The following is a 25,976-nucleotide window of genomic DNA, read 5'->3' on the forward strand; positions in this document are numbered from 1 at the left end:
TAGAAAGATAGTGTTCTTTACCCATAATTCCAAAATATGCCAAAATCCAAAATTGTCCACATGGATGGTTTGAGATAGTGACCCCTTTGTCTCCTGATGGTTCAAGGTCTGCAAATTTGGTTTCTTACACAAAATGATTTAAAATGTTGTAAATATATTGTTACCTTCAGCCTATGTGTTTATAAGGCAGAACTGCACAACTTGGCAGTAGGTAGGGGCCAAAATTAAAATAGGTAAAACTTCTTTGGGTCGCATACAGATTTTAATTAATAAATCATTAATTTATTATTATTAATTAATATTATTAATAGTAATTATGTTCTCCTTCTCTTCCTCCTCCTCTTCTCCTCGGGAGAAGACTGAGTGGTGGAGGAACCTTGCAGGGCAAGTGTTTGCCCCTTCCTCCTCCACTGCCCAGCCTTCTCCTTAGAGGAAGTGGTACCACATCCTTGTGGGCTGCCCAAAATCTTTTGGTAGTCCGTGTGTGGCCCCTGGGCCATATGTTGTGCAGGCCTGGTATAAGGTGTATAAGAAACATAAACAAATATACAAAACGTAAATGAATTTCAGGTTTAGACTTGGTGGGATTTGTTCGGAGGTTTGCCATTACTTTCCCCTGAGGCTGAGAGAGTGTAACTTGCCCAAGATCACCCATTGGCAAGGGTGGCATATCTCAGTTCTGAATGCTGAGGCCATCACCTTCATGGTCTGCTTGTCAGTTTTGTCATACAGTTCAATGGACCACTTCTAGAGTCAGACTACTGTGATAGATGGAGATCAGTCTGAGTGAGCAGTTGGTAGTTACTGTATATATACTCATGTATAAGTCTAGAAATTTAGGTTTAAAAATTGACCCAAATAACCTGAGTTGACTTATCCACGGGTCAATGTAAGTACTTCATTTTAACACACACACACACACACACACTTATATATATATGGTGAAAGGCAATAGTTTAATCTGCCCTGGAAGCACTGACCCCTTTCAGCTCTCTCAGCCATCCAGCCTTTAGTATACGTACTAATAGTTATGCATGCTGGAATTTTGTTAGTTCTTTGGAATCGTTTTCCTTTACTTCATCCTTTACATCCTTTATTAAATCTGCCTAAGTTTTACCCTCGACTTATCCACGGGCTGTTAGGGTTGCCATATCCCTCCTGGGGGTGGGACTTTCCCGGTTTGGGGTGGGTCCGCACGGTTCCACCCTGGTTTGGCCCCGCCCCCAGGATTCCTTCCCCAGCGAGGCTCTGGAGGCAGCTCCATAATCATGGAGTCCTCCGAGGCCTGGCTGGGGCTTGGGAGACGCTGTCTCCCAAGCCCCAGCAAGGCCTTGGACAAGGTTTAAAAATGAAAGACCTTTTTTTTTGGGGGGGGGGGGGGGAGGTCCTACATTTTAAAACCTTGTCCTACATTTTCCCGGTTTGGAGGTCCTCAGGGATGACAACCCTATCCACGGGTCATATCAAAATCCATAATTTGGGCCCCAAAACTTGCCCTCGACTTATATATGAGGTCGACTTATAGTCGAGCATATATGGTATACAGACTTGCTTCCCCCGCCCAACCGTTTTGCACAATATGGGCCAAATTTAATTTCTGTGAACATTGGGGCACTCACGTGATTCACCTCTTTCTACACTGGCTAACAGACAGAATTCACGCTCAAGTGGATATTCAAACACGGTCCCAGATGAACAATGCAGTGATATAGCCAAACAAACCCATATGAGTGTTTAGAAAGGTCTTTGGAAATGATAGTTTTGCAGATTCTTCACATGACTGACAACCTCCTTGCTTCAATCAAAATATTTCTAGAGTATACACCCAGAATGTGAGGAGAATTTCTTCCTCACCCACAAATCCATGCCAATAGAAAATAAGGGAGAAGGTAAAAAAACCCACAACTTTCTCCCTGATATCTAGATTTCTACATGCAGGGAGTGTTTTCTTTTTAAAAATATGGGCACCTTTGTTATTTACTGGTGTTTTGGTTCCAGGACCCTCTGTAGGTACCAAAATCTTTGGATGCTCAAGTCTTATTCAATAAAATGGCATAGTAAAATGGGGTCCCTTATATGAAATGGCAAAATCAAGGTTTGCTTTTGGGGATTTATATATATTTTTGAATATTTTCAAGCCGTGGATGCTTGATTCTGTGGATAAAAAAATCAGTGGATACAGAGGGCCAACTGTATTAAGCTGTACTAAGATCGAATGCTTCTCCTTGACATTGAACTGTCCATGTTAAGATAATTATTTCTTTCTTTTAATACAGTGATCTTTTCTTTAAAAACTGTGTAAATTAACCCCCTTCCCAGTCTAAGGTAGCATGGTTCAGAAGTAAATTTGCACAGACAAGAATCCAATCTGCACTGCAGAAAAAATGCCGTTTGACATCGTTTTAACTGCCATTGTTCAATGCTATGGAATTCTTCATTTGTAACTTTGTGAGATTTGTAGCCTCCTCTGTCAGAGAGCTCTGGAGCCACAGCAAATTACAAATCCCAGGATTTTATAGGATGGAGCCATGGTAGTTAATGCTGTGTCAAACTGCCAAAGTCTCTAACCATTTATTAAACAATAAGAAAGAGCCTGCATTCAAGATGATAATCAGTCATGGCATTTATGTCCATTTTGCCAACTTTGCAACATACCCTGTTTCTATTATGGTCCAAGATTTTAAGAGTTTTTCTCCTATGCAGTTCATTTTTCTGACAGAGGAATGGTCTGAACATTGCGGGAAGATACTGTCCATTTGTTAAGCTTCTAGAGGGCTCCCCTCTAATGCTCTTATGCTCCCCTCTTGTGCTGATTCACTCAGGTTTAAGAAAATCAGATAACCCACAGCTGCCTTCCCCACGGGGTTGATTTCGATGTGGCTTTTCTTGTGAGAGGTGAGGCCCGCTCTCTGGCTGAACCGCTTCCCGCACTCGACACACTTGTAGGGCTTCTCCCCCGTGTGGATCCGTGTGTGGGTCATAAGGTTCCCCTTTTGGCTGAACGTCTTCCCGCAGTCTGAGCATTTGTAAGGGTTCTCCCCTGAATGGATTCTCTTGTGCGCGATGAGGTTCCACTTGCGGTTGAAGCTTCTCCCACAGTCAGAGCATTTGTATGGCGTCTCCCCTTTGTGGATGCGCTTGTGCCCTGTCAGGTACCGTTTCTGATTGAAGCTCTTCCCGCACTCAGAGCACTTGAACCTCCTGTCCTCCGTGTGGTTTTGCTCAAGTTGGAGGAGTCTCGGAAGGAAGACCTTCCTGCAGTCCAAAGATCCCAAGAGCTTTTCATCTCTGCGGGGCTGGTGCTTAAGAAGGCTTCCACCTCCTATCAAACTCCCTTCTCTGCCAACGTGTTTCTTTAATTCCATGTGATCCTGAACAGTCTCTCCTTGGACGTTGTCTTCTTTCCCATGGAAGTCACCTTCCCAGCAAGCTACGGTTTCAGCCGTCTTATTTTCTGAACCTTTCCCTGGGTTCTTCACTGTGTCCTGCTGACAGAAAGGCACAGTTCCCTCTTCACAGTGTTGGAAAACTAAGCCAATTCTCAGGGATGCGTCGTGCGACTCCACCTGATTAAGGCTTTCCTGAAGACGAATATTATCTCTCAATTCCCCATCTGCTGTAGGGAGAAAAAAGAAGATTGAAAACAGTATTATTAGTAGTATTAGTTTTTCATTTCCTACAATCCTGCCTTTTTCCTAATATAGGGACTCGAGGACCAAGAGGTCATCTTATATAGCAATATAGCAGCAGATATTATGTTTGATTTTTACAGCTGGCCCTCTACATTTGCGGTTTTGACTTTTGCGGATTTGATGTGGTTTTGATTAATATGTTCTCTCTGGGAAACTCTTGGTCCTCCAGCACAACTCTGTCAGAAGTTGATCATAGAGTTGTGCTTGGGAACCTAGAAGTTCCTAGAGAAAACACTCCTCTAGGGATTTGTAGGCCCTCCAGTGTGATTCCATGGTCAATTTCTGGCAGATGTTGACCACAGAGTTGCACAGGAGGACCTAGAGATTACTAGAAAGGTGTTCTCTTAGGTAAAAAGAACAGTGTTTTTTATTTGTGGTTTTTCCACATTCACAAGGGTCATTCAGTCCTAATCCCAGCAAATGTGGAGGAACCACTGTATTTTATTTTAAAATTTTATTTTTATTCACATATGTATTAAAATAGCATCAAACTGTCATTGTTCTATACAAACCAAACAAACGAACAATCCTTCTTGTAACTTCGTTCTTTAACCTTGTCTATAGAGATACATAGTCCAGCAAAATTGTGCTCAGATAACTAAGCTATTTTGTTTTAATTTTGAACTATTTATTTTAAACAACTGATCAGTTTGAATACAGTTTAATTCTATTTTAATGGTCACTTTTGCACATTTTTAATTGTACAGTGCTTTTTTAAACTGTAAGCTGCTTGGAGTCCCAATTTGGGGGAAAGGCAGGATATAAATAAATATCATCATCATCATCATCATCATCATCTTGGGATTTGTAGTTTAGGAAGGCGTAAAAAGAATTCTCAGCCAGAGAGTTCTAGTGCTCCAGGAAACCACAAACCCCAGTATTCCGCTGGATGTTACCATGGCAGGTAAAGTGGAATGATGGTACTCTTATTGTACAGCGTGAAAGAGACCTAAATACCCTTCTCTAAATTACAAATCCCAGTATTCTGCCAGACGAAGCTGTGGCAGTTAAAATGGAATTGAAGTGCTACAATTGTATAGTGTGACGAGCCCTCACTTGGGCTGACCTACCTTATAGGGCTGTTGTTGTGAGGAAGAAAGCCATGTAAGTCACCTTGAGCTCTTTGAAGAAAGGGTGAGATATAAAATGTAAACTGTAAACCAAAGATCTTGAGATGGAGCCTCCACTGATGACTTTGGCTTACCTAGGGAGTTCCCCTTCTTGTTCTGATCCTGCTTGGCTGTTCTGCAGGGATGCCTGTCCCACATGTCTGACGGGACCTGATCTGCTTCGGAGGGATTCACAGCCACCTCTGCAACAGGTACTGCTGGTACCTGAAAGAGTCAGGGGACAAAAGAGATCACAAATAATCTAGCCGGTGATTAGTAGTGACCAGTGGCATCACTAAGGATAATTAATAATAATAATAATAATAATAATAATAATAATAATAATAATGTTTATTTACATACCGCTTTTCCAAATTAGATCAAAGCAGTGTACAACAGGAAGTACAATACAATATCCAAAGTCAAAATAAAACATAACAGGCCGCTCTCCCCCTCAAGATGGTTGGTGTCACCCAGTGCAGAAAATCATGGTTTCAGCCCCCGCATAAGCCTTCCTTCCTTCCTTCCTTCCTTCCTTCCTTCCTTCCTTCCTTCCTTCAGAGAGCTTTCTTACCATTCAGATGTTCCTTACAACTTCAGTCCTTGTAGTGTCATTTGTAAGAACAAAACAATAAATTCATTTGCTAATTGTTGTTGTGTGCCTTCAAGTCATTTTTGACTTATGGTGATTCTAAGGCAAACCTATCATGGGGTTTTCTTGGCAAGCTTCTTCACAGGGGGTTTGACATTACCATCCTCTGAAGCTGAGAGAGCATGACTAGTCCAAGGTCACCCAGTGGGTTTCTACAGCCAAGCCAGGATTGGAACCCCAGTCTCCAGAGTCATAGTCCAGCACTCAAACCATTATGCCACACTGGATCAGTTGCTAATTATTGTCTGAATAAAATGTACTTTTGATATTGTACACACGATAATCAAACTGAATAGTACATAATATAGTTTATGTTCCTAAACTTTACAAAATGAGTTTCAATCTGTAAGGAGGACTAATATTGCACTTTTTCAACTTTTGTAAACATTTCCAATTTTTTTCCTGCAAGGGAACAGGGGGAGGGAAGCTCTACATGACTTCAAAATTGCTGGAAGTGTTACATCTGTATTTTCTACCACTGCTTCAATTGTCACTATATATTTAACATTTTTCTATATCTTGGCTCAGTCATTAATCCAAAGAGAGACCAGTCAAGAAATCAGAAGAAGACTAAGAAATGGAAAGACAGCCATGAGGGAACTAGAGAAGATCTTCATGTGTGAAGACATATTTTTAATTACCAAAGTCAAAATCATCCAGGCCATAGAATTTCTGATTTCTATGTATTATTTTGAAAGCTGGACAATGAAGAAAGTTGATGGAAAAAGAATAAAGTCATTGGAAATGTGGTGCTGGAGGAGAATTCTATGGATACCACAGACTGCCAAAAAGACAAATAAATGAGTCTTACAGCCAAATCAAGTAGGAACTCAAGAAGCCAAAATGACTAAACCAACGCTATGTTGCACTATGGTTGTATCATGAGAAAGCATGACTCAATAGAAAAGGCAAGGTAGAAGGTAGCAGAAAAAGAGGAAGACTGCACTACAGCTGGATAGACTCAACCAAGGAAGCCATGGCTATCTTGAGTTTGCAAGACTTGAGCAGGACAGTTAATGACTGCAGATCTTGGAGGTCTCTCATTCATAGGGTCACCCTAAGTCAAAGTAGACTTGACAGCAAATAACAGCAATACAGTGGACCTTCCACATTCACTGGGGTTAGTAGTGCAGGACCCCAACGAAAGTGAAAAAGCCACTTTTTTTAAATCTCAGAGAACATCTCTCTAGTAATCTCTACATCCTTCGGCACGATTGTACGGTCAACATCCAGCAGAAGCTGACCACAGAGTCAAGTTGGAGGACCTAGAGATTCATAGAGAGAACATATTAGTCAAATCTGCAAATGATCAAATCCACAAAAGTCAAAGCCACAAATGTGGAGAGCCAACTGTATATACAGGTTGAGTCCCCCTTACCCAGAATTCAGAAATCCAAAATACTCCAAAAACCAAAACTTGTTTTCATGGGTGGCTGAGACAGTGACACCTTCGTTGCACCTTTCTGATGGTTCAAAATACACAAACTTTGTTTTGTGCACAAAACTGTTAAAAGCATTGTGTAGAAAATTACCTTCATGCTCCATGTATATGGTGTATATGAAACATAAATGAATTTTGTTTGGTCTTGGGTCCCATCTCCAAGATATCTCATTACATATATGCAAATATTGCAAAATCTGAAAATATCCAAAACCCAAAACACTTCTAGCCCCAAGCATTTCAGATAAGGGAGATTGAACCTGTATGTATGTGGATATGTATCTTACATTTACAGAAATAAACAACAACAACAACAACAACAATAATAGGCTGATGTTTAGGGCAACCAGTGGTCCAGCCTTTTACCTGCTGTTTGCATCTTTTCTCCTCCTGCTGCCCCATGAGGAAGTCCTCTGCTAGAGCCACTGCCTGACTGCAATTCTCAGGGCCACAGTTCCGCACCCAACTCTGCATTTCTAGAGGCAGGATGATGAGGAACTGCTCCAGGATCAGTAACTCCAGGATCTGCTCCTTTGTGCGTCTCTTTGGCTTCAGCCACTGGTGGCAAAGTTCCCGAAGCTTGTCGCAAACTTCTCGGGGCCCTCCAGTCTCTTGGTAGTAGAACTGACGGAAGCACTGACGCTTTGCTTCCTCGTTCTCAGCTTCATCCTTCACTGTTGTCAAGGGGTCCAAATTTCGGTAGGATTTGGGGCTTTCTCCGCCAAGGCCTGGCAGGGCCTGGGTTACCCACCTTCCTCTCGACCACGGAGTGGAACCAACAAATCCTTGCGAGGAGAAGGAGGGTTGGAAATCCTTCATTTCCTCCTCTGATACTGTATGGAGCTGCAAACCAGAATCACTTTTTAGGAAATCCTGCCACTGGGTTTCCCAGTGTTGCTGCAGCCCTTCTTCTGGTTCCTGTTTAATCGGACGTTGGAAGGTCCCAAGGCTTCCTGCATGGATCATGTGTGGGTCCCTCTTCCCTTCCTCTTGCATCTCATCCCAGAGTTTGAAGCCAACCCTGTCCTGGTCTTCCATTTCCAAACCTGGGGAGGCTTTGGCGTTGTGCCTTGAATCGTTCCAGTCTCTAAGCACCTTGTTTCCAACGCAGAGTAGTCTCCGAGTTCTGGAGACCACCTTTTCCTAAGTTAGACTTCCCGTGGAGAGACAGTCAAGGGTTTCTTATCCAGCCGTGAGAAGTGGGAAGATGGGTTTCTCCTGAACAAGAGAGAGAAAAATTCAAGACTATAAACTCTTTGGGTCAGTGTGACCGGATGTCGTGAGCACAAAGAAAAAATGTAGGGCATTACAAAATAAAAGTTAAAAATCCTAACAGAAATATAAATTTATTTCATATGGATTATTTTCAGCAATATTTCATATTTGTTGTTGTTTTTGGGTGCCTTCAAATCGTTTCTGACTTATGGTGACCCTAAGGTGGGGTTTTTTTTTGGGCAAGATTTCTTCAGAGAAGGTTTGCCATTGTCAGAATCTACAGAATCTGCCATGTGTTTATATGTATATTTATATACTCCTACAAAGCTTGACTGACTGAGCAAAGGAAATATGAACTGTTGGTTCTCACAGCCTTTGCATTCTTCTGAGGCTGAGAGAACATGACTTGCCCAAGGTCAACCAGTGGGTTTCACGGCTGAGATGGGAACTCAACCCTGGTCTACAGAATCATAGTTCAACACTCAGACCACTATGTCATGCTGGCTCTAAATATTACATATAGTTATTTTACTATATACTCAACCATATTTTTCTGTCCCTTTCACATTGCACAATTGCAGCATTATGATCCCACTTTAAGGAGTTTATCACACTGGGGCTAATTTTGGCATTAAAAAGAGATTAAAGCACATTTAAAGCATCCTGCAAATAAGGCAAAAAATTGTGTGTAATTGCATGAATGGTTATTACATGCAATTACGCAAATAAAATGTTATCGGAAATGCATTGCTGCTGAAATCCCAAAAGTAAAAAAGATGTGTGTTAATGCTTCTTTCTGACCACTTTAACAGCGGTTTTGTGTGACGTCATGTGAAATCGTTTCGTGTAATTATGCAATTTTTCCGGGGTATTCACAGGATAAACTCCCAGTCTCCTTTGTGTGATAAACTCCTTACTGACATGGCAACATCCTACCTTCTAAACTATCCTATTCCCCATTGCGGCATAGTGGTTCGATTGCTGGACTACAACTCTGGAGAGCAGGATTCGATTCTCAGCTCAGCTGTGAGACCCACTGGGTGACCTTGGGCACCCGCTCTCTCAGCCTCAGGGGAAGGCTATGGCAAACCTCCTCTGAACAAACCTTGCCAAGAAAAAACCCATGATCAATCAGAAATGGCTTGGAGGCACACTATTTTGATTATGCCTGTAAAGTGCCATGCAAATTTATGGTGCTATACCGTATTAATAAACAACAAGAACAACAACAACAACAATAATAAATGAACTCCCCTCTACATCTTCTTGCAAGGTTGTCTTTTCTATTCTAGCAAATCTATTTCAGCCACTCTTTCTCTTTTCTTAAGCCTATAATACCTTCAACAGCAGCTGCCAGGTTCTTTGTGGGTTCACAACACACACACACACACAAATACACATAATATTCTCTTGGAATTGTGTCCTCAGATTTCAATGCTTTCCCCCTTTCCCTCCTCTTGCATGCATTCACCTACCTCTTCTGGCTGGCTTTGCTGCCCAGGGGAATTTGGGGGCTATTTTGATCCAAACCCACCAAGTCTTCCCCTACCACCTGGAGAAAACACACACAATATTTTTATTTTTAAAACCCAATGTGCAAAGGGATCTTGTAGTACCTTCCACCTACAAACACCCCCCTCCAAAAAAACCCCAAATTTTCTTTAAAAAGCCCAGTATGACAAAGGATCTTGTAGCACCTTTAAGACTTTAACTGAGCCAAAGACCTTGCAGCATAAGCTTTCCTATTAGACTTGATCTACTTCAGTTTCCTATCAGGTCCTTCTTGGGCTGGAAAAGGGGTGGGGGAAAGGAAGTGGCTTTCCAGCCCCTGATATTTCCAGGCCCTGCTAGGAAACAAGAGGTGGACTCAGTGGGTTTAACCTTTTCAGGCTCACCATCATGGGGAAAAAAACCCTTTCCTAGCTTTGTGAGTGAGCTGCTCACATCCTTACCTAGGCTGGGTCAGGTGGCTGGGAGTTGTAGTCCATCCATTTTTGGACTACTCTGTGTGTGTACACACACACACACACACACACAAAATATGTCCAACACTCAAAAAGTTTCTAGTGTGTGTGTGTGTATGTGTGTGTGTATATATAGAAAGAGTGAAAGAGAATTCTCTCTCTCTCTCTCTCTCTCTCTCTCTATATATATATATATATATATATAGTGTGTGTGTATATACACACACATATACATACTACTATACACTCACACACACAGTATATGTCCAACACTCAAAACGTTACATTATGTGTGTATGTGAGAGAGAATATACACACACATATACATACTGTGCGTATACATACATTCATATATAAACACACATATACCTCAGTGTGGTGGAGTCTCCTTCTTTGGAGGTCTTTAAGCAGAGGCTGGATGGCCATCTGTCCGGGATGCTTTATTGTGATTTCCTGCATGGCAGGGGGTTGGACTGGATGGCCCTTGTGGTCTCTTCCAACTGTGCGATTGTATGATTCTATATACACTATATATATGTATGTGTGTGTATATATTTAGAGAGAGAGATATAGTGTATACAGAAACACATACTAGATGTCCAACATTCAAAACACCATGCTGGCCCTCTCTCTCTCCTCACACACACTCTACATATATGTAGTGTGTGTGTGTGTGTATAGACACACACACACACACTACAATTTTCAATTAAAGAGGTGGAGTCCATAACCTGTCTGCTTCAAGAACCAAGATATTCATGTATTACAGCTTGAGTCTCCTTTAGCTGAAATGCTTGGGGCCAGAAATGTTTGGGATTTTTGTTTTTATTAATTTATTTATTTTGGATTTTGGAACACCTGTATTTGTGTATATGTACATAATCTTACAGATAGGACCCAAGCCTAAATTTGAAATTCCTTTATGTTTCATATATACACCTCTTATACACATAGCCTGAAGGTAATTTTAGAGTAACATATTTAATAATTTTGTGCATGAAACAAAGTGTCTGCAGATCGAACCATCACAAAGCGAAGATGTCACTATCTCAGCCACCCATTATTTTGTTTTTATTCCAGGTAAAGAGAGTCAACATATATAAGCAAGTGAAATTAATTTCTGCTCATGTTCCAAGCTGTAGTCTTCTTTCCTTGGGTCCCTTAGTGCTGCAGAGGCATTGATCTCTACAGTCAGATTGCTTCATATGACACATTGAATATTTTTATATTGGTCAGAACTGGGCTTAGAACTGTGATCTTCAGTAGCAAGTATCTCTTCATGTTTCCTTGTAAAAGGATTTGGTGTCATGCAGCATTTGGTACTTTCATTAGTTGCTTTTTTCAGCACCAGGTATATTAGTTATTCATTACTTCTTTATAGATAGAACCACTGCACACTTTTTAAAAACTGATTGCTCTTTAGTAAATAAAATAAACAGCTGGGACATATTCATTCCAGAGAGATTTGGGGCATGTCTGCACCAAGCACTTAATATGGGAACAGTCCCATGGACTGCCCTGGACCAACCACAATGGTGATCACACACACTGGGCCAAATTTGGTGAGATGCTACATGTATTATGCACATGGGTCAGCCAGGCTGACACAGCGTTGGTCCTCCTGGACCATCCCATTTTTGGAGCTAGTGCTACCGCTTCCTTGCAGGCAAGCGCACCATGTTAAGCCTCCCAAGGTTGCTAAAATGAATACCCAACTTGTTGGGGGCAATTGCCTCACACATTGTAAACTGCTTAGGGAGTGCTTAAGTGCACTAAGCGGTATAGAAATGTTTCCGGGAAGCAACAGGATTTCCCTCAACTTTGCATAGTTCAGAACAAAGTCGAGTTACAGGCAGAAAAACATGGGGGTTATTCACACTGCAAAAATAATCCAGGATGAATCTGGGTTGAATCTCTATTGTTCACACACATCCTGAGTGCATCCAATTAGGATGGGGGGGGGGGGGGGGCTGTCAAAAGAACCCACTTAATCCATGATAATTAATATTAGATTTCCCCCACGAGTTTTAAAAAAAGATCCACATCATCGGTAGTGTGAATAACCAATCTGAATACACCCAAATAGACCCAGGATAAAACACTGCATGCCTTAAAAATGTTTCTGAATGTATCGTCAACTCCATCGTTACTCAAATGTTTGCATGTGTGAGCAACTGAACATGCAGAGATGCACATCAATGTGGTTCCATAGTTTCAATAACAAACCTGGAATGCATGAGTGAGATGATTCACATCTTTGTGCTAAAAACAACGACATCTGAACAACTCTATGTATTTTCCCCAGAAGTAGCTGTACATTGTCAGGACTGCCAGCACTGGCTTTCAAGTAAATACAGCCAGCCACATATGATGCCAGCCATAGATGCTGGTGAAACGTCAGGAATAAACTCTTCTAGAACATGGCCACATAGCCACAAAAAAAATACAAATACAGCATTTTCCACCAGTGTAGACAAACCCTCTGCAGTGTGGAAGCAAACATTTCTTATAACCCTACAAACATTTGACACATCTGCACCTTGCCTTTTAAAACACAGACACTTCTCATGAATGAACATATAAGGAAACATATTTTGTTGAGTTGTTTTTATTATAAAGCAGGATAGAACACAAAACAGAATCAGAATACTTTCTCCTGCAAAATTTCTCTTTGTAATAAAGCCATGTGTCCCCCCTCCACACCAAAAAGAATGGATGAAATAATATTAAATAATTTATTAAAAGAAAAACAAAAAAATTTAAAAAGTCAGGCAGCATTCAGTTATTACACCTGAGTACCACTTCTATTTGCTGTGGAGTTCTAATAATAATTGGCAGGCTTTTGGTACAGCAAAGATATATGTGAAGAAGAAACTCATGGATCATTGATTCCCCAATCTTAGAGACGAGAGAGTATTGGACCACGACACCCAGAATTCTTCACTACTGTTTGCTGGTTGGGGCTTCTGGGAGTTGAAACCCATCACTACCTGGGGACCAAAGGTTACAAGGTATTGACATTAGTCTTGATACAGGTGGAACAGGGCAGGGGCAGAGATTGGGTAGCTTTGCTTTTGAAATCAACTCAGGAAACAAATTCATAGAATTACGTATAAAAGTTGGAGAGGCCATAAAGACTATATAATCCAGCCGTCTGCCTTGCAAGAATGAACAGCTAAAACCCTTATCACATTATTAAACAAACCGGGCAGGCAAACAAAAAGACACATGCTTTCCCCCCACTCCTTACACATTACTTTGTTCTCTTTTGTTCTCTTCCAGTTGTAAAATCATGGGAGAGGGTCATACAAGCGTCCCATTTGCCAAACTGAAATAATTTGTTTGCCAAAAAGAATGCTTTTACAACGCTCTCCCATGGAGAGAACGAAAGTTATGAAAAGGTCAGGGGAAAACACACACACTTATCTTTTTGTTTGCCTGACAGGTTTATTTAATAATGCAATAAGGCTCCAAATCCCTCCCAAGAGATGCCCATCTAACCTCTGTTTAAAGACCTACAAAGAAGAAGAGTCCACCACATTCTGAGGCAGTCAATTGCACTGTCAAACAGTTAATTAAATAAAACATTGTTAAAAAAAAGAATATATTAGTGTAAAACTACAAAATTCCAGGTGGAGGGAGAACCAGTCAGCAGCCTATGCAGGTTCTCTTCACAGCCAGCAACAGAAATCTTGTTGCCTGAGATGGTGCCTTCTCTTTCCATTCCACACACAGAAGCCAAGTAGACTGGGAGTTGAATCTTACTTCAATCCTAGCACAATCTTGAAAAAATGCATTTCCAAAGGCTAGTTTGGCAGGGGGGGGGCACGCTCAGCCCTGACAACTTTATATCCTCTCTTCCTGCCCCTCAACAGCTCCTGTTTCAGGAGGTACCTCACTTGAGGTGCATCTATGCTGTTGAATTAATGCAGTCTGACACTGCTTTAACTGCCATGGTCCCATTCTTACAGAACCCTGGGACTCGTAGTTTTGTAAGGCACCAGCCCTCTTTTCATTTTGTGAAAAGACAAATCTTGAATCCATAGGATGGAGCTACAGCACTTAAAGAGGTGTCAAGCTGCATTATTTTTACAGTGCAGATGCATCCTTAGTCTAACAATAGGGGCCAGCTCTGGCTCTCTTAGAAACAAGATGAACCTGTTCTTTCCAGACTCAATTCACTTTACTGACTACGTACTTTGGTCCTAAAACAGACATGGATTCACATACAACTGTGTTGGTCAAGGTGTGGACAGAAAAGGTATCTTCAGGCATGTGATAACTGCATGTGGGATGTCCTTTCAAGAAAATCCTGCTTGACTCACTACCCACTTTGTGTCCTACAGTGAAGACCTTGCCTTTCTGAACACTTTGGTGATAGTCGTTAGCCTTTGGTGCTCTGGCACTGTGTTGTTGTTGTTTTTTACATTTGCATAATTGATTTTCATAATTTGTTTATTTAGAATGTTCCAATTACTACTGAGCATTACAGTCAACCCTCCATATCCATGGATTCTACATCTGCGGATTCAACCACCCATGGCTTGAAAATATTCAAAAAAATATAAAATTCCAACAAGGAAACTTTCATGTCACCATTTTACTATGCCGTTGTGTATAATGGGACTTGAGCATCTATGGATTTGGATATCCATGGAGGGTCCTGGAACCAAACCCCAGCAGATACCCGCTTACCACCTGTTAGTTGTTTTCATTCATTTTTCCCCTTCTAAGAAGACAGATATATACTGTAAAACTTTCCACATTGTTTTCTGAGCCATTGTTTTATCACAGTGAGGTACAAATTATACCCCCAGCATTAAATGGTTCTTTTTGGTCCTGTATGGGTTTTCTCATGTGCACTGAGGCCTGCTTTTTGACTGAATCTCTTCCCACAATGGATGCATTTGTATGGTTTCTCTCCCGTATGCAACCGCATGTGGGTCATGAGGTTCCCCTTCTGGTTGAAGCCTTTCCCACACTCCGAGCAAACAAACGGATTCTCTCCCGTGTGGATTCTTTCATGTATGACAAGTTTGGACCTCTTTGGGAAGCTTTTCCCACAATGGACACATTTGTACGGGTTCTCTCCTCGGTGCATTCTCTCATGAATGGTCAGATAACGCTTCCGGTTGAAGTTCTTCCCGCAGTCCATGCACTTGTAAGGTCTCTCTCCCGTGTGCGTCCGGACATGTTCACGTAAGAGTGAACAACGACCAAAGTTCTTCCCACAGTAAGAGCATCTATATGGCGATTCTCCAGTGTGGATTTTCATATGTTCTTTAAAGCCAGAACCACAGATGAAGCTTTTTCCGCAGGGAAAGTGTTTAGATGGGTTTCTCAGTCCTGTGTGGGTTCTCTCAAGTGTAACAAAGCTCTGTGTATGCATAAAGTTGTTTTCACAGTATGAAGGGATGTATGGGTTCTGCCCAGTGTGAATATTCTGAAGTTTTGCAAGGCTTGAGCTCTGTCCAAAATTTCTTTCATGGTTAAAAGACATGCTCGCTGCCTCATTGTACTCAATGCTTTGCTGTTCTTTGGGTTTCCTCTCTTTCTCACTACCTCCTGGACAGACAAGGGCTCCATTTATATCCTCCTCATGGTTACTCCCCTCTTCACCCACCAGTTTCTGCTGAGTCCCAAACATTACTCCCTTCTTACAGCTCTGGAAATCCTTGTCTCTTCCCAGGCAGTCATCATGTATTTTCACTGGCTCACAATCTTCTTGGTGAATGGCATTCACTTCTTTTTCCCACACCTTCCTGTTACCTATGGCTTGAAAAACAAAACAAAACAGAAAATTATATTTTATCTGGCAATCTTTTAAATCAACACATTTTCAATAATACAAAACCCCCGCAGCCAGTATGTGAGATTCCCCCAATTCCTTTCCTTATACTGTAGTACTTTTAATATGTAAACACCTAAGATATACTTTTAAGTATACAGTGGGCCCTGGGTATCTGTGGTGGCTCCATTCCATCCCCCGCCTCAGATCTGTGGATGGCAAGCTCACAATTTGGGTGGGTGCACTGTAAGTCATGTTAAATAAAAATGGCCATCTTTTTGCTTTCCCTCTGTTCAATTAGCCTTTTTTCCCAGTGATCTTTCTCACTGTGTGAGCAATAACTGAGCAGCCAGCCGGCCAGCCGGCCTTCCTTTTGCTGCTGGAAGAGACTGGTCTTTAAAGCTCTTTTAAATTCAGACAGCATATTTTATGCTTTGGAGCTGATCCCATAAAGTTATTGCTCCTTGTGGATTTTGTAAAGACAAAAGTGAAACGTTGCAAATAACATCCGAGATGTGAAGTCGAAGGCTTTCATGGCCAGCATCCCTAGTTTTTTGTGGGGTTTTCGGGCTATGTGGCCATGTTCTATCTCAGAAAACTCTGCTAGAACATGGTCACATAGCCCGAAAAACCAACAAAAAACAACATCTGAGAACTGTGAACACTTACTCAGTGGTCTTGTCTCTTCGTCCTGCTTTTCTTTGGGTTCTCTGCACTGCTGTCCAGTCCAAGAGTGCAGCAGAAGAACCTGGTTTGTCTCAGGAGAATCCACAGCCAGAAATGGGACTGGCACCTGAAAGAGGAGCAAGGAGATCATTCAAAGAATAGGCAGAGCTGCAAATGGAGGTCAGATTCTGTTTCAGCATGCCTTAACACCATTGAAACCAACAAGAAAGTAACAGGTGGGAAGCAATCTCTCCTATTGCAATGAATAAACTACAGTAGACCCCCCCCCAAACATTCACTGGGATTAGGGGCACCTCTGAAAGTGGAAAAACTGCAATTAAAAAACCCACAATGTTTTCCCTTGCACAGGAATCTTTAGGTCCTCCAGTGCAACTCTATGGTCAACATCTAGTGGAAGGTGACCATAGAATCATACTTGAGAAATACCTAGAGAAGTTTTTTACAGGAATCTCTAGGTCCTCCAGGACGACTCTATGGTTTACACAATTTATTTTTACTGAGAGGACACTCTCTAAGTCTTCCAGCACAACTCTGTGGTCAACATCTACCAGACGTTGACTTATAAATACCTAGACAAGTTTCTCTCTAGGAATCTCTAGATTCTCCAATATGACTTCTGGTGGATGTTGACCACAGAGTTGAGATTCTTAGAGATAACATATTAATCAAATCCGTGAATAGTCCAATCCAGAAAAGTCAAAGCTGCAAATTTGGAGGGCTGACTGTAGTCTTTATTTTTTTTTTTTTAAAAAAGAGCCACCCATATTTATAGAAAACCACTTCACCATTTTATTATATTTTATTATATTTATAATATATTTTATATTCTGCCTTTCTCTCAAAATTGGGACACAAGCTCTTAACAGTTAAAAGCGGTGCCAAACTGCATTAGCTTTGTAGTGCAGATGCAGCCTTGTTTACGATACAACTTTTCTTTATACTTTGTCTCATATACTCAATATGAACCTGCCTGAGTTTTAAGGTCCTCAGGGAAGGCTGTCTCTGTTAAAATATATTTCTAAATTGTATTGAAAATGTTCAGATGTGTCAATGGTTAACTAAGGTTTAAAATGATTCCTGTTGCAGGCCAGAAAGTCTAGGCCTGGAAGAGCAAGTCTTCAAGGACATTGCCAGAGACATAATATACACAAAATGTATTATTGTTATGGTCTTGTGTTACATGGTGATTTCATGGGAAAGAGGTGTGTCCACTTGGTGGGAAGGTTGATCTTTTGAGAGAACAAAGACTGATGTCACATTCAAGCTTCTAGCATGGACTCTGAAAGAGTATAGATGTATAGTAGCCTGCTGTAAAAGTGTAAACAGCAACAAAGTCAATAAACCCTCATTTGAGTGAAAATCTGTGTGGAAGTTGTTGTTAATGAATTTGCAAATTACAATTTTTTTAAAAAAAAATAGCGAAAGGCATGATGTAAATTAAGTACTGTGTGCCTGCGCCATACGAAGGCACACTATACACGGCTTCAAGCTTATGCTGAAGCCGCAAGTCAATAAAAAATATGGCGCACATGCCTGTAGTGTGCCACTGCATGGTACCACAAGCATGCACCCCATTGTTTTCAATGTGGTGTGAGCATACACAGAATTCTCCTTATGTGGGGGGATCCGGAACAGATCTCCCATGTAAGGGAAGAGCTCACTGCATATTAAAATGAAGAGATTAATAAATACGCCTGCAGATTTTCTCACCTTTTGTTCTGGTTTCTCAGCCTCCCGCCACCTCAGGAGGAAATCCTCCGCCAGGGCCACTGCCTGGGCACAGCTGTCCGGTTTCTGATCCCTGACCCAGCTCTGCATGGCGCCCGGAAGGATGCTGAGAAACTGCTCCAGGATCAGCAGCTCCAAAATTTCGTCCTTCGTGTGCCTCTCGACCTTCAGCCACTGGCGGCAAAGTTCCCGGAGTTGCCCATAGACACCTCTTGGCCCTTCTGTGTCTTGATAGCGCAGCTGCCTGAAGTGTTGGCGTTGCTTCTCCCTCATAGTGGCTTCTCCTTCCAAGATGGCTGTTTTCACTTTCCCGTAGTCCCCCCTATCTTGCAAACTGAGGGCATTGACAGCTTGTTCAGCCTCTCCGCTGAGGGCTGGCTGCAGAAAGGTCACCCACTTGTTCTGAGGCCACCGGCAAGCTGACGCCACTTGCTCGAAAGAGGCCAGGAAAACCTTTGCGTCATCCCACGGTGTTGGCTCTACAGACACCTGAGGGTCAGGAGCCTGTAGTGTCCTGAGGAACTCTTGCCACTGAGTTTCCCAAAGCTCCTGCAGACCCTCCACAGGCTCACGTTTTATGTGACGTGGAGGTGCCTGCACCATGGATCCTCCTGTGCCTCTCACATGTGCAATCTGTGGGCCTCTTGCCAGCCCTTCCGTTCTTTCCCACGCTTTAGAGCTTGCAGTGTCCTGTTCCTCCATTTCAAGCCTGAGGCTCTTTTCTTCCCCTGATGTCTTCCAGACTTGCCTTGGATTTGGTAGACCTTGCCACTCCTTCAAGGGAGCTTCCTCTAACGTTTGCCCAAGATATGTCAGAGAGAGATGTATTTCGATGTGACAATGGGCGAGTCCGTCAACGAACAACAGGGAGCAGCTGTGATGCTTTTGGCTTGAAAGAGCTGGGCTTTTACTATAAGTAAGCATCAAAGATAAAAAGAGAGGAGGCATGATAATGGTGGAATAATGGGCAAAAATGGTGCATTAAGAAGTGCTTGGTTCAAATCAGGTTGGGCTCAGTTTGAGGACAACAACATAATGGATCACCTTAGACAAGGCATCTTTGCTGTACAGGTTAAGTCTCCTTTCTTTAAAATGCTCGGGCCCAGAAGTGCTTCGGATTTTGGATTTCCCTCCCAGATTTTGGATTATTCACATATAAAGTGGTGGGCCCTTGGTATCCGCAGAGGTTTGTTCCAGGACCCCTCATAGATACCAAAATCTGTGGATGCTCAAGTCCCACTAAATACAATGGCATAGTCAAATGGTACCCCTTATATGAAATGGCAAAATCCAAGTTTGTTTTTTGGAATGTATATATTTTAAAAATATTTTCAAACCATGGATGCTTGAATGCATGGATAAAAAATCCGTGGATATTCATGTTTAGACTTGGATCCCATCTCCAAGATATCTCATTATGTACATCTTGGAGATGGGAGCCAAGTCTAAACATGAAATTCATTTATCTTTCCTATACACCTTATACACATAGCCTAAAGTTAAATGTATACACTATTTTTAATTACTGTGTGCATGAAACAAAGTTTGAGTACATTGGACCATCAAAAAGCAAAGGTGCCATTAGCTCAGGCACCCGTGTGGACAATTTTGGATTTTGGATTATTGAAGATATCATAACTCTGGAGAGGGGAGACTCTATCTGTAAATGAATAGTAAAGATGTCTTACTTAAAGAGTTGTTGGAAAGTTTACAGATACTGGATTTGAACAGCCCTAGTTTAATTCAGTTCTATTTTTGGCTTTCCAAGCCTAATGTAAGAACTTTGCTGACTCCTAGGTAACATATTTGGGGCAGATCCATCAGTTCATACTTGCGTTATTGTGACACCACCATGTATGTACACTGAGCCCTCCATATCTATGAATTCTGCATCTATGGATTCAACCAACCACAGTTTGAAATTTAAAACAAAATTAATCTAAAAAACAAAATACTGTGTTTAATGGGACTTGTGCATCCAAGGATTTTGGTATCTATGAGGGGTCCTAGAACCAAACCCCAGCAGATACCAAGGGCCCACTGTACAAAAGTGAGTGCTGAGGGATGATGCAAGTAGCAGTCTAATAAAATTGAGTTTCTTTTTAAAATAATAATAATAATAATAATAACAAGAACAATTTTGAAAATGGGGGAAGAGGAATTTAGAAGGCCATGTCAATGGTTACAATTGGCTTTTTTCGGCATTTTGTTATTTGTTAGCACCTTTGAGACCGAGGTGTAGTGGAGTCTCCCTTCTTGGAGGTCTTCAAACAGAGGCTGGATGGCCATCTGTCGACGATGCTTTGATCTGGATTTCCTGCATGGCAGGGGGTTGGACTGGATGGCCCTTGCGGTCTCTTCCAACTCTATGATTCTGTGGCCTGTTACAGACAGCCAAAATAAAGCTGCTTCGAGTCACAGTGGAGGTATGGTGTTTCAATGATGCATGCATCCTAAGAGTCCAGACGCTCGCACCAAAGCCACGCTCCAGAGCGTGGCTTTGGGTCGACTTCTGGACTCTTAGGATGCATGCATCATTGACACCATACCTCCACTGTGACTCGAAGCAGCTTTATTTTGGCTGTCTGTAACAGGCCTATGATTCTATGAAAAAGGAAGAAATTGGCAGCATGAACTGTCCTAGACTTCAGTCTACTTCCTCAGATGCCATATTATTATTATTATTATTATTATTATTATTATTATTCAAAGGTATTGCCATGTACATCTGTAAAATCAGTATGTAGAGAGATCTTGTAGCACCTTTGAGTCCAAATGAAAGAAAGAAATTGGAGCATGAGCTTTTTTTGACTTGAGCCTACTTCCTCAGATGAATTTGTTATTTGTTAGTTAAGAGTATGGAAATATATATATATATATATACACACACACACACACACACACATATAAACTGAGTTTCGATACACTATATTTCTCTCGTATAAAGTCCAGATGTCTTTCAATATGCCATTTATTTCTACTTCAGTTTCCAAAACCATCACTTGCCAGCTCTGCCCACTGAAAAGAAACTGCGCACTGATTTTTATTAAGGAACGTCAAATAATGCAGACTTGATTGGCTGGTTCCACAGGGTTTTGTTAAAACAGTTTTAAAGTTTTGCCCAACATTCTTAAAACTACTATATTTTTTAAAAATCATGCATGTATTTCATTCTGCTGCTCTATATTTTTTTCCTATGTATTGTAAAGGCCATGGGGTACAATAAAGTTGGTGACACACTGAAAAGGAAGAAGTCAAATTTTGCAAGTACACTGGTTTCCTTCTCTTTGCTCTCTTTCTCTTTCCAACTTTTCCTGGGTGCATTTCATTCTTTCTTCTCTACCTGCCCCCCAGATCTTTCCTAGATCTCCAGGACTTTCTTTCTCTGCATCACCTTGGAAGATATTTTTTTCCATGTCTTTTAAAAAACCCACCTTTCCTGCAATGGACTTTCCCTGTGGCCAGGACAGGGGCAGATCCTCCTTGGAGGTCCCAAAGGCTGAGAAAGCAGAGAGAAGAAATTCAAACAGTCAGATTCCCACCAGGAAGGGGAGGGGAAAGGGCTTCATATCACATACCTCTTCTCTCTCTCTCTCTCTCTCTCTCTCTCTCTGTCGCATTTCCCAGCTTCTCTAGAAAGGAGGGGGATTGGAAGGATTGCCTCCCAGTTTTCCTTTCTAGGACTCAGAGCCCAACTTGGTGGATTTAACCCATTTGGAGTCTGAGCCAGACCAGCAGTGCTTCTCAAGCTTTGCATCTGATTTGATTTCTTTTTATGGAGTATACTAACACCCAGCATCCACCAAACAGGGATACCTTTATGGGGCCAACCAAAATGCACAAAATACTTGTATGTGGATAGATCTTGTAGCATCTTTGAGACTCACTGAAGGAAAGAAGTTGCCAACTTGTTTCAGTGAATCTCAAAGGTGCTCCAAAGGCTACTGATTGTACAGACTAACATGGCTATACTTTTTAATAATAATAATAATAATAATAATTATTATTATAATATGCATCTGAGGAAGTAAACTGAAGTCTAGGAAAGCTCATGCTGCAAGTTTCTTTCTTTCAGTCAGTCTCAAAGAGGCTACAAGATCCCTCCACAGACTGAATCTACAGCATAACATGGCTATAGTTTTGAATAATAATAACAATAATAATATGCATCTGAGGAAGTAGATTGAAGTCTAGGAAAGCTCATGCTGCCAATTTTTTTCCTTCCAGTGCTACAAGATCTATGTACTGATTCTACAGACTAACATGGCTATACTATTTAATAATAATAATAATAATAATAATAATAATATGCATCTGAGGAAGTAGATTGAAGTCTAGGAAAGCGCATGCTGCCAATTTCCCTTATTTTTGTTGAGCTGTAAACCTGCCTTTGCACTTTCTGCCTTGACCTTCTTCGATAATCTTTACAAACCTTTTGATATATATGTTTTTTGCTAGTAGTATGATGTCATCTGCATATCTTAACTTGATGTTCTTTCCTCTGGTTTTCACACCTCCTTCCTCCGAGTCTAATCCTGCTTTCCATGTGATATTTTCTGCATACAAATTGAATATATAGGTTGATAAAAATTCAGCCTTGCATGACCTCCTTGCCAATCAGAAACCACTCTGTTTCTCCATATTCTGACAGTAGCCATTTGTCCGAAGTACAGATTATGCATCAGGACGACCTGTTGTCGCACACCCATTTCTATAAGAGTGATCCCTAGTTTTATGTTATTCCCATGACAATACTCAGTCTAAAGAAACCTGGAATTTGCAGTTCAGGAAGGTGCATTTAAAAATTTCAGTGAGAAAGCTCTCAGGATTCGCCAAACTACAAATCTCAGCATTTCACAGGATGTTGACATGGCCGTCAAAGTGGAATATAGCACTATAACAGTGTAATGGGATAAGGATATAAGTCTGATATTGTGGGAGTAAGTGTGTATGTGCCTTTATCCAAAGGAAGAGTTGTGTTAATCCGTTGCAGGACTGCAGTGCCTTCAAAACTTAGTGTTTACATTATTTTTATTATTTTATAAGTAGTTTGAGTGTTGGACTACGACTCTGAAGAACAGGGTTTGAATCTCTGCTCAGCCTTAGAAACCCACTGGGTGACCCTGGGCAGGTCACACTCTCTCAGCCTCAGAGGGTGGCCATGATAAACCCCCTCTGAAGAAACATGCCAAGAAAACCCTGCGATAGGCTCGCCTTAGGATCACCATATGTCAGAAAGCACTTGAAAGCACACACATACGTATACACACACAAAACACAATAAATTTAGTAACCAGCATGACACAGTGGTTTGAGAGCTGGACAATAGCTCTGGAGACCAGAGTTTGAATCCTAACTCAGCATGAAAAACTACTGGGTGATCTTGGGCAAGTCACACACTCTCAGCCTCAGAAAACCCTTGGATCACCTTAGGGTTGCCATAAGTCAGGAACGACTTGAAGGCCCTCAACAACAACAAACAGAAAAGTTGGACCTGACTGACTCAAAACCTTGCTATCGCATAGAGTTGGAAGGGAGCCCAAGGGCCATAGATCAATGACACACACAACATAGCTAAGGCATTTTCAAAAGTTGCCCATCCAATCTCTGTTGAAAGACCTCCAAAGAAGAAGACTCCACTATCCTCTGAGGTGGATGGTGGTGGTAGTGATTTATTTATTATATCCCGCTTTTTCCCCAAAGTTAGAAGAACTCAAAGCAGCTTGCAGTTTAAAATAAAATACTATTAAACGGATACAAAAAAGAATATTAACGTAGAATTAAATGATTACAATAGTAAAACACGATATTCATGAAAACAAAAAATTGCTGTTTAAAAAACAAACAAAATAAAAACACTTACAAAACATTCTCCTTCTAGGAGAGCATTGTTGTTGTTTCTGTTGTTTTATTCATTTCTATATCTCGCAAAACTACAAACCTCAAGAATGGGACTCAAGGCAGCTTGCAACGTATCTAAAGCAATACAGATTAAAAACTGTACAAACATTTTGGTAAAAGTAGAAATATAAAGTTATCTAAAAAGCACCTAAACAATTGATCAGGTTAATTTATTAAACATTAAAATTCATTAAAAGATTATGCAGACCATATAACATTTTAAAAGCACAGCACATCATTAAAAGCTCAACCCATTCAATTTCCAAAAGCCTGATGGCACCATCATGTTTTCAGCTGCTAGCAGAAGGAGAGCAAGGATGGGGCCATCCTGGTATCTTTGGAGAGGGACTTCCAGAACCCGGGAGCAGCCACCAAGAAGGCCCTCTCTCTTGTTCCCACCAAACTAGCCTGAGAATATAATGGGACGAAGAAAAAGGCCTCTCCAGATGATCTTAAAGCTCCAGTGGGTTCACAAAGGGAGATATGTTGCTTCAAATAATCTAGACCTAAGCCACATAGTCTTCTGGAGCTGAAGAAAGATGACACACATCTACCAACCAAGCAATTTCCCTTCTTAAATTCGGCATTAATCTTATGGCTGTCATGTACAGTGAGCCCTAAGTATCCTCTAGGGTTTGAATGAAAGACCCTCGGTGCATACCAAAATCCATGGGTGCTCAAGTCCCGTTAAATACTGTACAGTGGTGTAGTAAAATGGTGCCCCTATATAAAACAGCAAAATCAAGGTTGACTTTTTGAAATTCATTTATATACATTAATATTTTGAAGCCACGGATGCTTGAATTTGTGGATAAAGAATCTGTGGATACAGAGGGCCAATTATGGCTTCTTTAGTCCAAGAAATACTACAGTGGTATTAGAAGGAAGTAAATGAGAGCAGAGGGATAGGAAACTGGTGTCGTCAGTCTGGAGAAAGCTGCCCTGCAGAGTTTTGCAGAAGCGTATCTATCCAATGGAAAATTTGCCGCCTAGTAGAGCCTCCAGTGTAACCCCCCAATTCCTGGAAATTAAAAAGGGGATCCCCAAACAGAGAATAAGATCTCCCTGAAATCTGTAGGGTAAGGGTGGGCAAAGTGTGGTCCTAGCAGGGTGACTAGACATCCTCCTTTCCAAGGACAGGTCTTACATTTCAACCTTAGGTCCAAGAGGAATCTCAAAATGTCCTCCATTTTGAGCATGACTATAAGCATGAAATTACAGCCTTTATTTTATCTTACATTTTTTCTTGAATGTCTTGCATTTTGCAGTGCCTTGTCCTCCTTGGCAGTGAGAATATCTGGTCACTCTGGCTCCTTGGGCCACATGTGGCCCCTCCAAATATGTTTTTGTGGCCCTTGATACCTCCAGAATCCCCAAATTGCCCATTATCTGCCCAAAAAAGAGAGTAAAGCATTGTTCCTGGTGCTACAATTTACCTTTGAACAGGTTGCAAGGGCTCCTTACGCTGTTTAATTTCAAAAATGTACCCAAAATGTACAAAAATGGCTCAACTATTTTGGTTTTTTTGCTTTATTTTTGGTAATCCATACAGCCCTCAGAGCCCAGGCTCCATTGGGCTATAAAAGTGGACATGCTACAGTTGCCTGTCCTAGGGCTGTAATTCTCCATTTTGAGGCTAGTTAGGTTGGGTGGGAGGCTCAAAATAGCCTTTTAAAGAAAAATCCATAAAGGACCAGTTGCATCTGATTTTGAAATAAGGAGCAGGTGGGGGCCTGAGAAGTCAGGGTGGGTACAAAAATGAGGTGGGCCTTTCAGGCCTGGCTCAGCTGTCCACCCTG

At 41.4% G+C, this 25,976-nt stretch overlaps 3 protein-coding genes across 10 annotated transcripts in view; 1 reads left to right on the forward strand and 2 right to left on the reverse strand.

Annotated features, from left to right (window-relative positions):
* LOC121921898 (zinc finger protein 397-like) overlaps positions 1-25,976 on the forward strand; it is a 942,727-nt gene that overhangs the window by 65,932 nt on the left and 850,819 nt on the right. The gene's annotated exons all lie outside the window — the stretch shown is intronic.
* LOC121921933 (zinc finger and SCAN domain-containing protein 31-like) lies at positions 2,126-9,906 on the reverse strand. Of its 3 annotated transcripts, none has more exons than XM_042450684.1 (5): positions 9,807-9,896; positions 9,585-9,661; positions 7,261-8,112; positions 4,897-5,026; positions 2,126-3,613 (listed from the first exon to the last, which is right to left on the reverse strand). In XM_042450684.1, exons 3-5 carry the CDS (start codon positions 7,930-7,932, stop codon positions 2,760-2,762), a joined length of 1,656 nt encoding a protein of 551 aa, XP_042306618.1. In that variant the 5' UTR covers positions 7,933-8,112; positions 9,585-9,661; positions 9,807-9,896; the 3' UTR covers positions 2,126-2,759. The 3 variants fall into 3 exon arrangements, with proteins under 3 accessions (XP_042306618.1, XP_042306616.1, XP_042306617.1); XM_042450682.1 differs by having other exon boundaries at positions 2,126-3,616; XM_042450683.1 differs by lacking the exon at positions 9,585-9,661 and having other exon boundaries at positions 2,126-3,616; positions 9,807-9,906.
* Positions 12,676-21,899, reverse strand: LOC121921915 (zinc finger and SCAN domain-containing protein 21-like). Of its 5 annotated transcripts, none has more exons than XM_042450642.1 (5): positions 21,855-21,889; positions 21,711-21,775; positions 18,259-19,186; positions 16,531-16,654; positions 12,676-15,848 (listed from the first exon to the last, which is right to left on the reverse strand). In XM_042450642.1, the coding sequence occupies exons 3-5, from the start codon at positions 18,976-18,978 to the stop codon at positions 14,893-14,895; spliced, it is 1,800 nt and encodes a 599-aa protein (XP_042306576.1). In that variant the 5' UTR covers positions 18,979-19,186; positions 21,711-21,775; positions 21,855-21,889; the 3' UTR covers positions 12,676-14,892. The 5 variants fall into 5 exon arrangements, with proteins under 5 accessions (XP_042306576.1, XP_042306579.1, XP_042306577.1 ...); XM_042450645.1 differs by having other exon boundaries at positions 18,259-19,158; positions 21,855-21,872; XM_042450643.1 differs by lacking the exon at positions 21,711-21,775 and having other exon boundaries at positions 21,855-21,899.

Source organism: Sceloporus undulatus, chromosome 2, assembly GCF_019175285.1.
Source record: "Sceloporus undulatus isolate JIND9_A2432 ecotype Alabama chromosome 2, SceUnd_v1.1, whole genome shotgun sequence".
Taxonomy (NCBI): domain Eukaryota; kingdom Metazoa; phylum Chordata; class Lepidosauria; order Squamata; family Phrynosomatidae; genus Sceloporus; species Sceloporus undulatus.

Excerpts from the sequence above, each read along its gene's own strand:
- LOC121921933 (XM_042450683.1), bottom strand. The coding sequence starts at position 7,932 with ATGGAAGACCAGGACAGGGTTGGCTTCAAACTCTGGGATGAGATGCAA. Across the intron at positions 5,027-7,260 it reads AGAAAAGATGCAAACAGCAG|GTACCAGCAGTACCTGTTGC; the intron begins GTAAAAGGCTGG and ends TGACTCTTTCAG. Across the intron at positions 3,617-4,896 it reads CAAGAAGGGGAACTCCCTAG|CAGATGGGGAATTGAGAGAT; the intron begins GTAAGCCAAAGT and ends TTCTCCCTACAG.
- LOC121921915 (XM_042450643.1), bottom strand. The coding sequence starts at position 18,978 with ATGGAGGAACAGGACACTGCAAGCTCTAAAGCGTGGGAAAGAACGGAA. Across the intron at positions 16,655-18,258 it reads CTGAGAAACCAGAACAAAAG|GTGCCAGTCCCATTTCTGGC; the intron begins GTGAGAAAATCT and ends CTCCTCTTTCAG. Across the intron at positions 15,849-16,530 it reads CGAAGAGACAAGACCACTGA|CCATAGGTAACAGGAAGGTG; the intron begins GTAAGTGTTCAC and ends TTGTTTTTCAAG.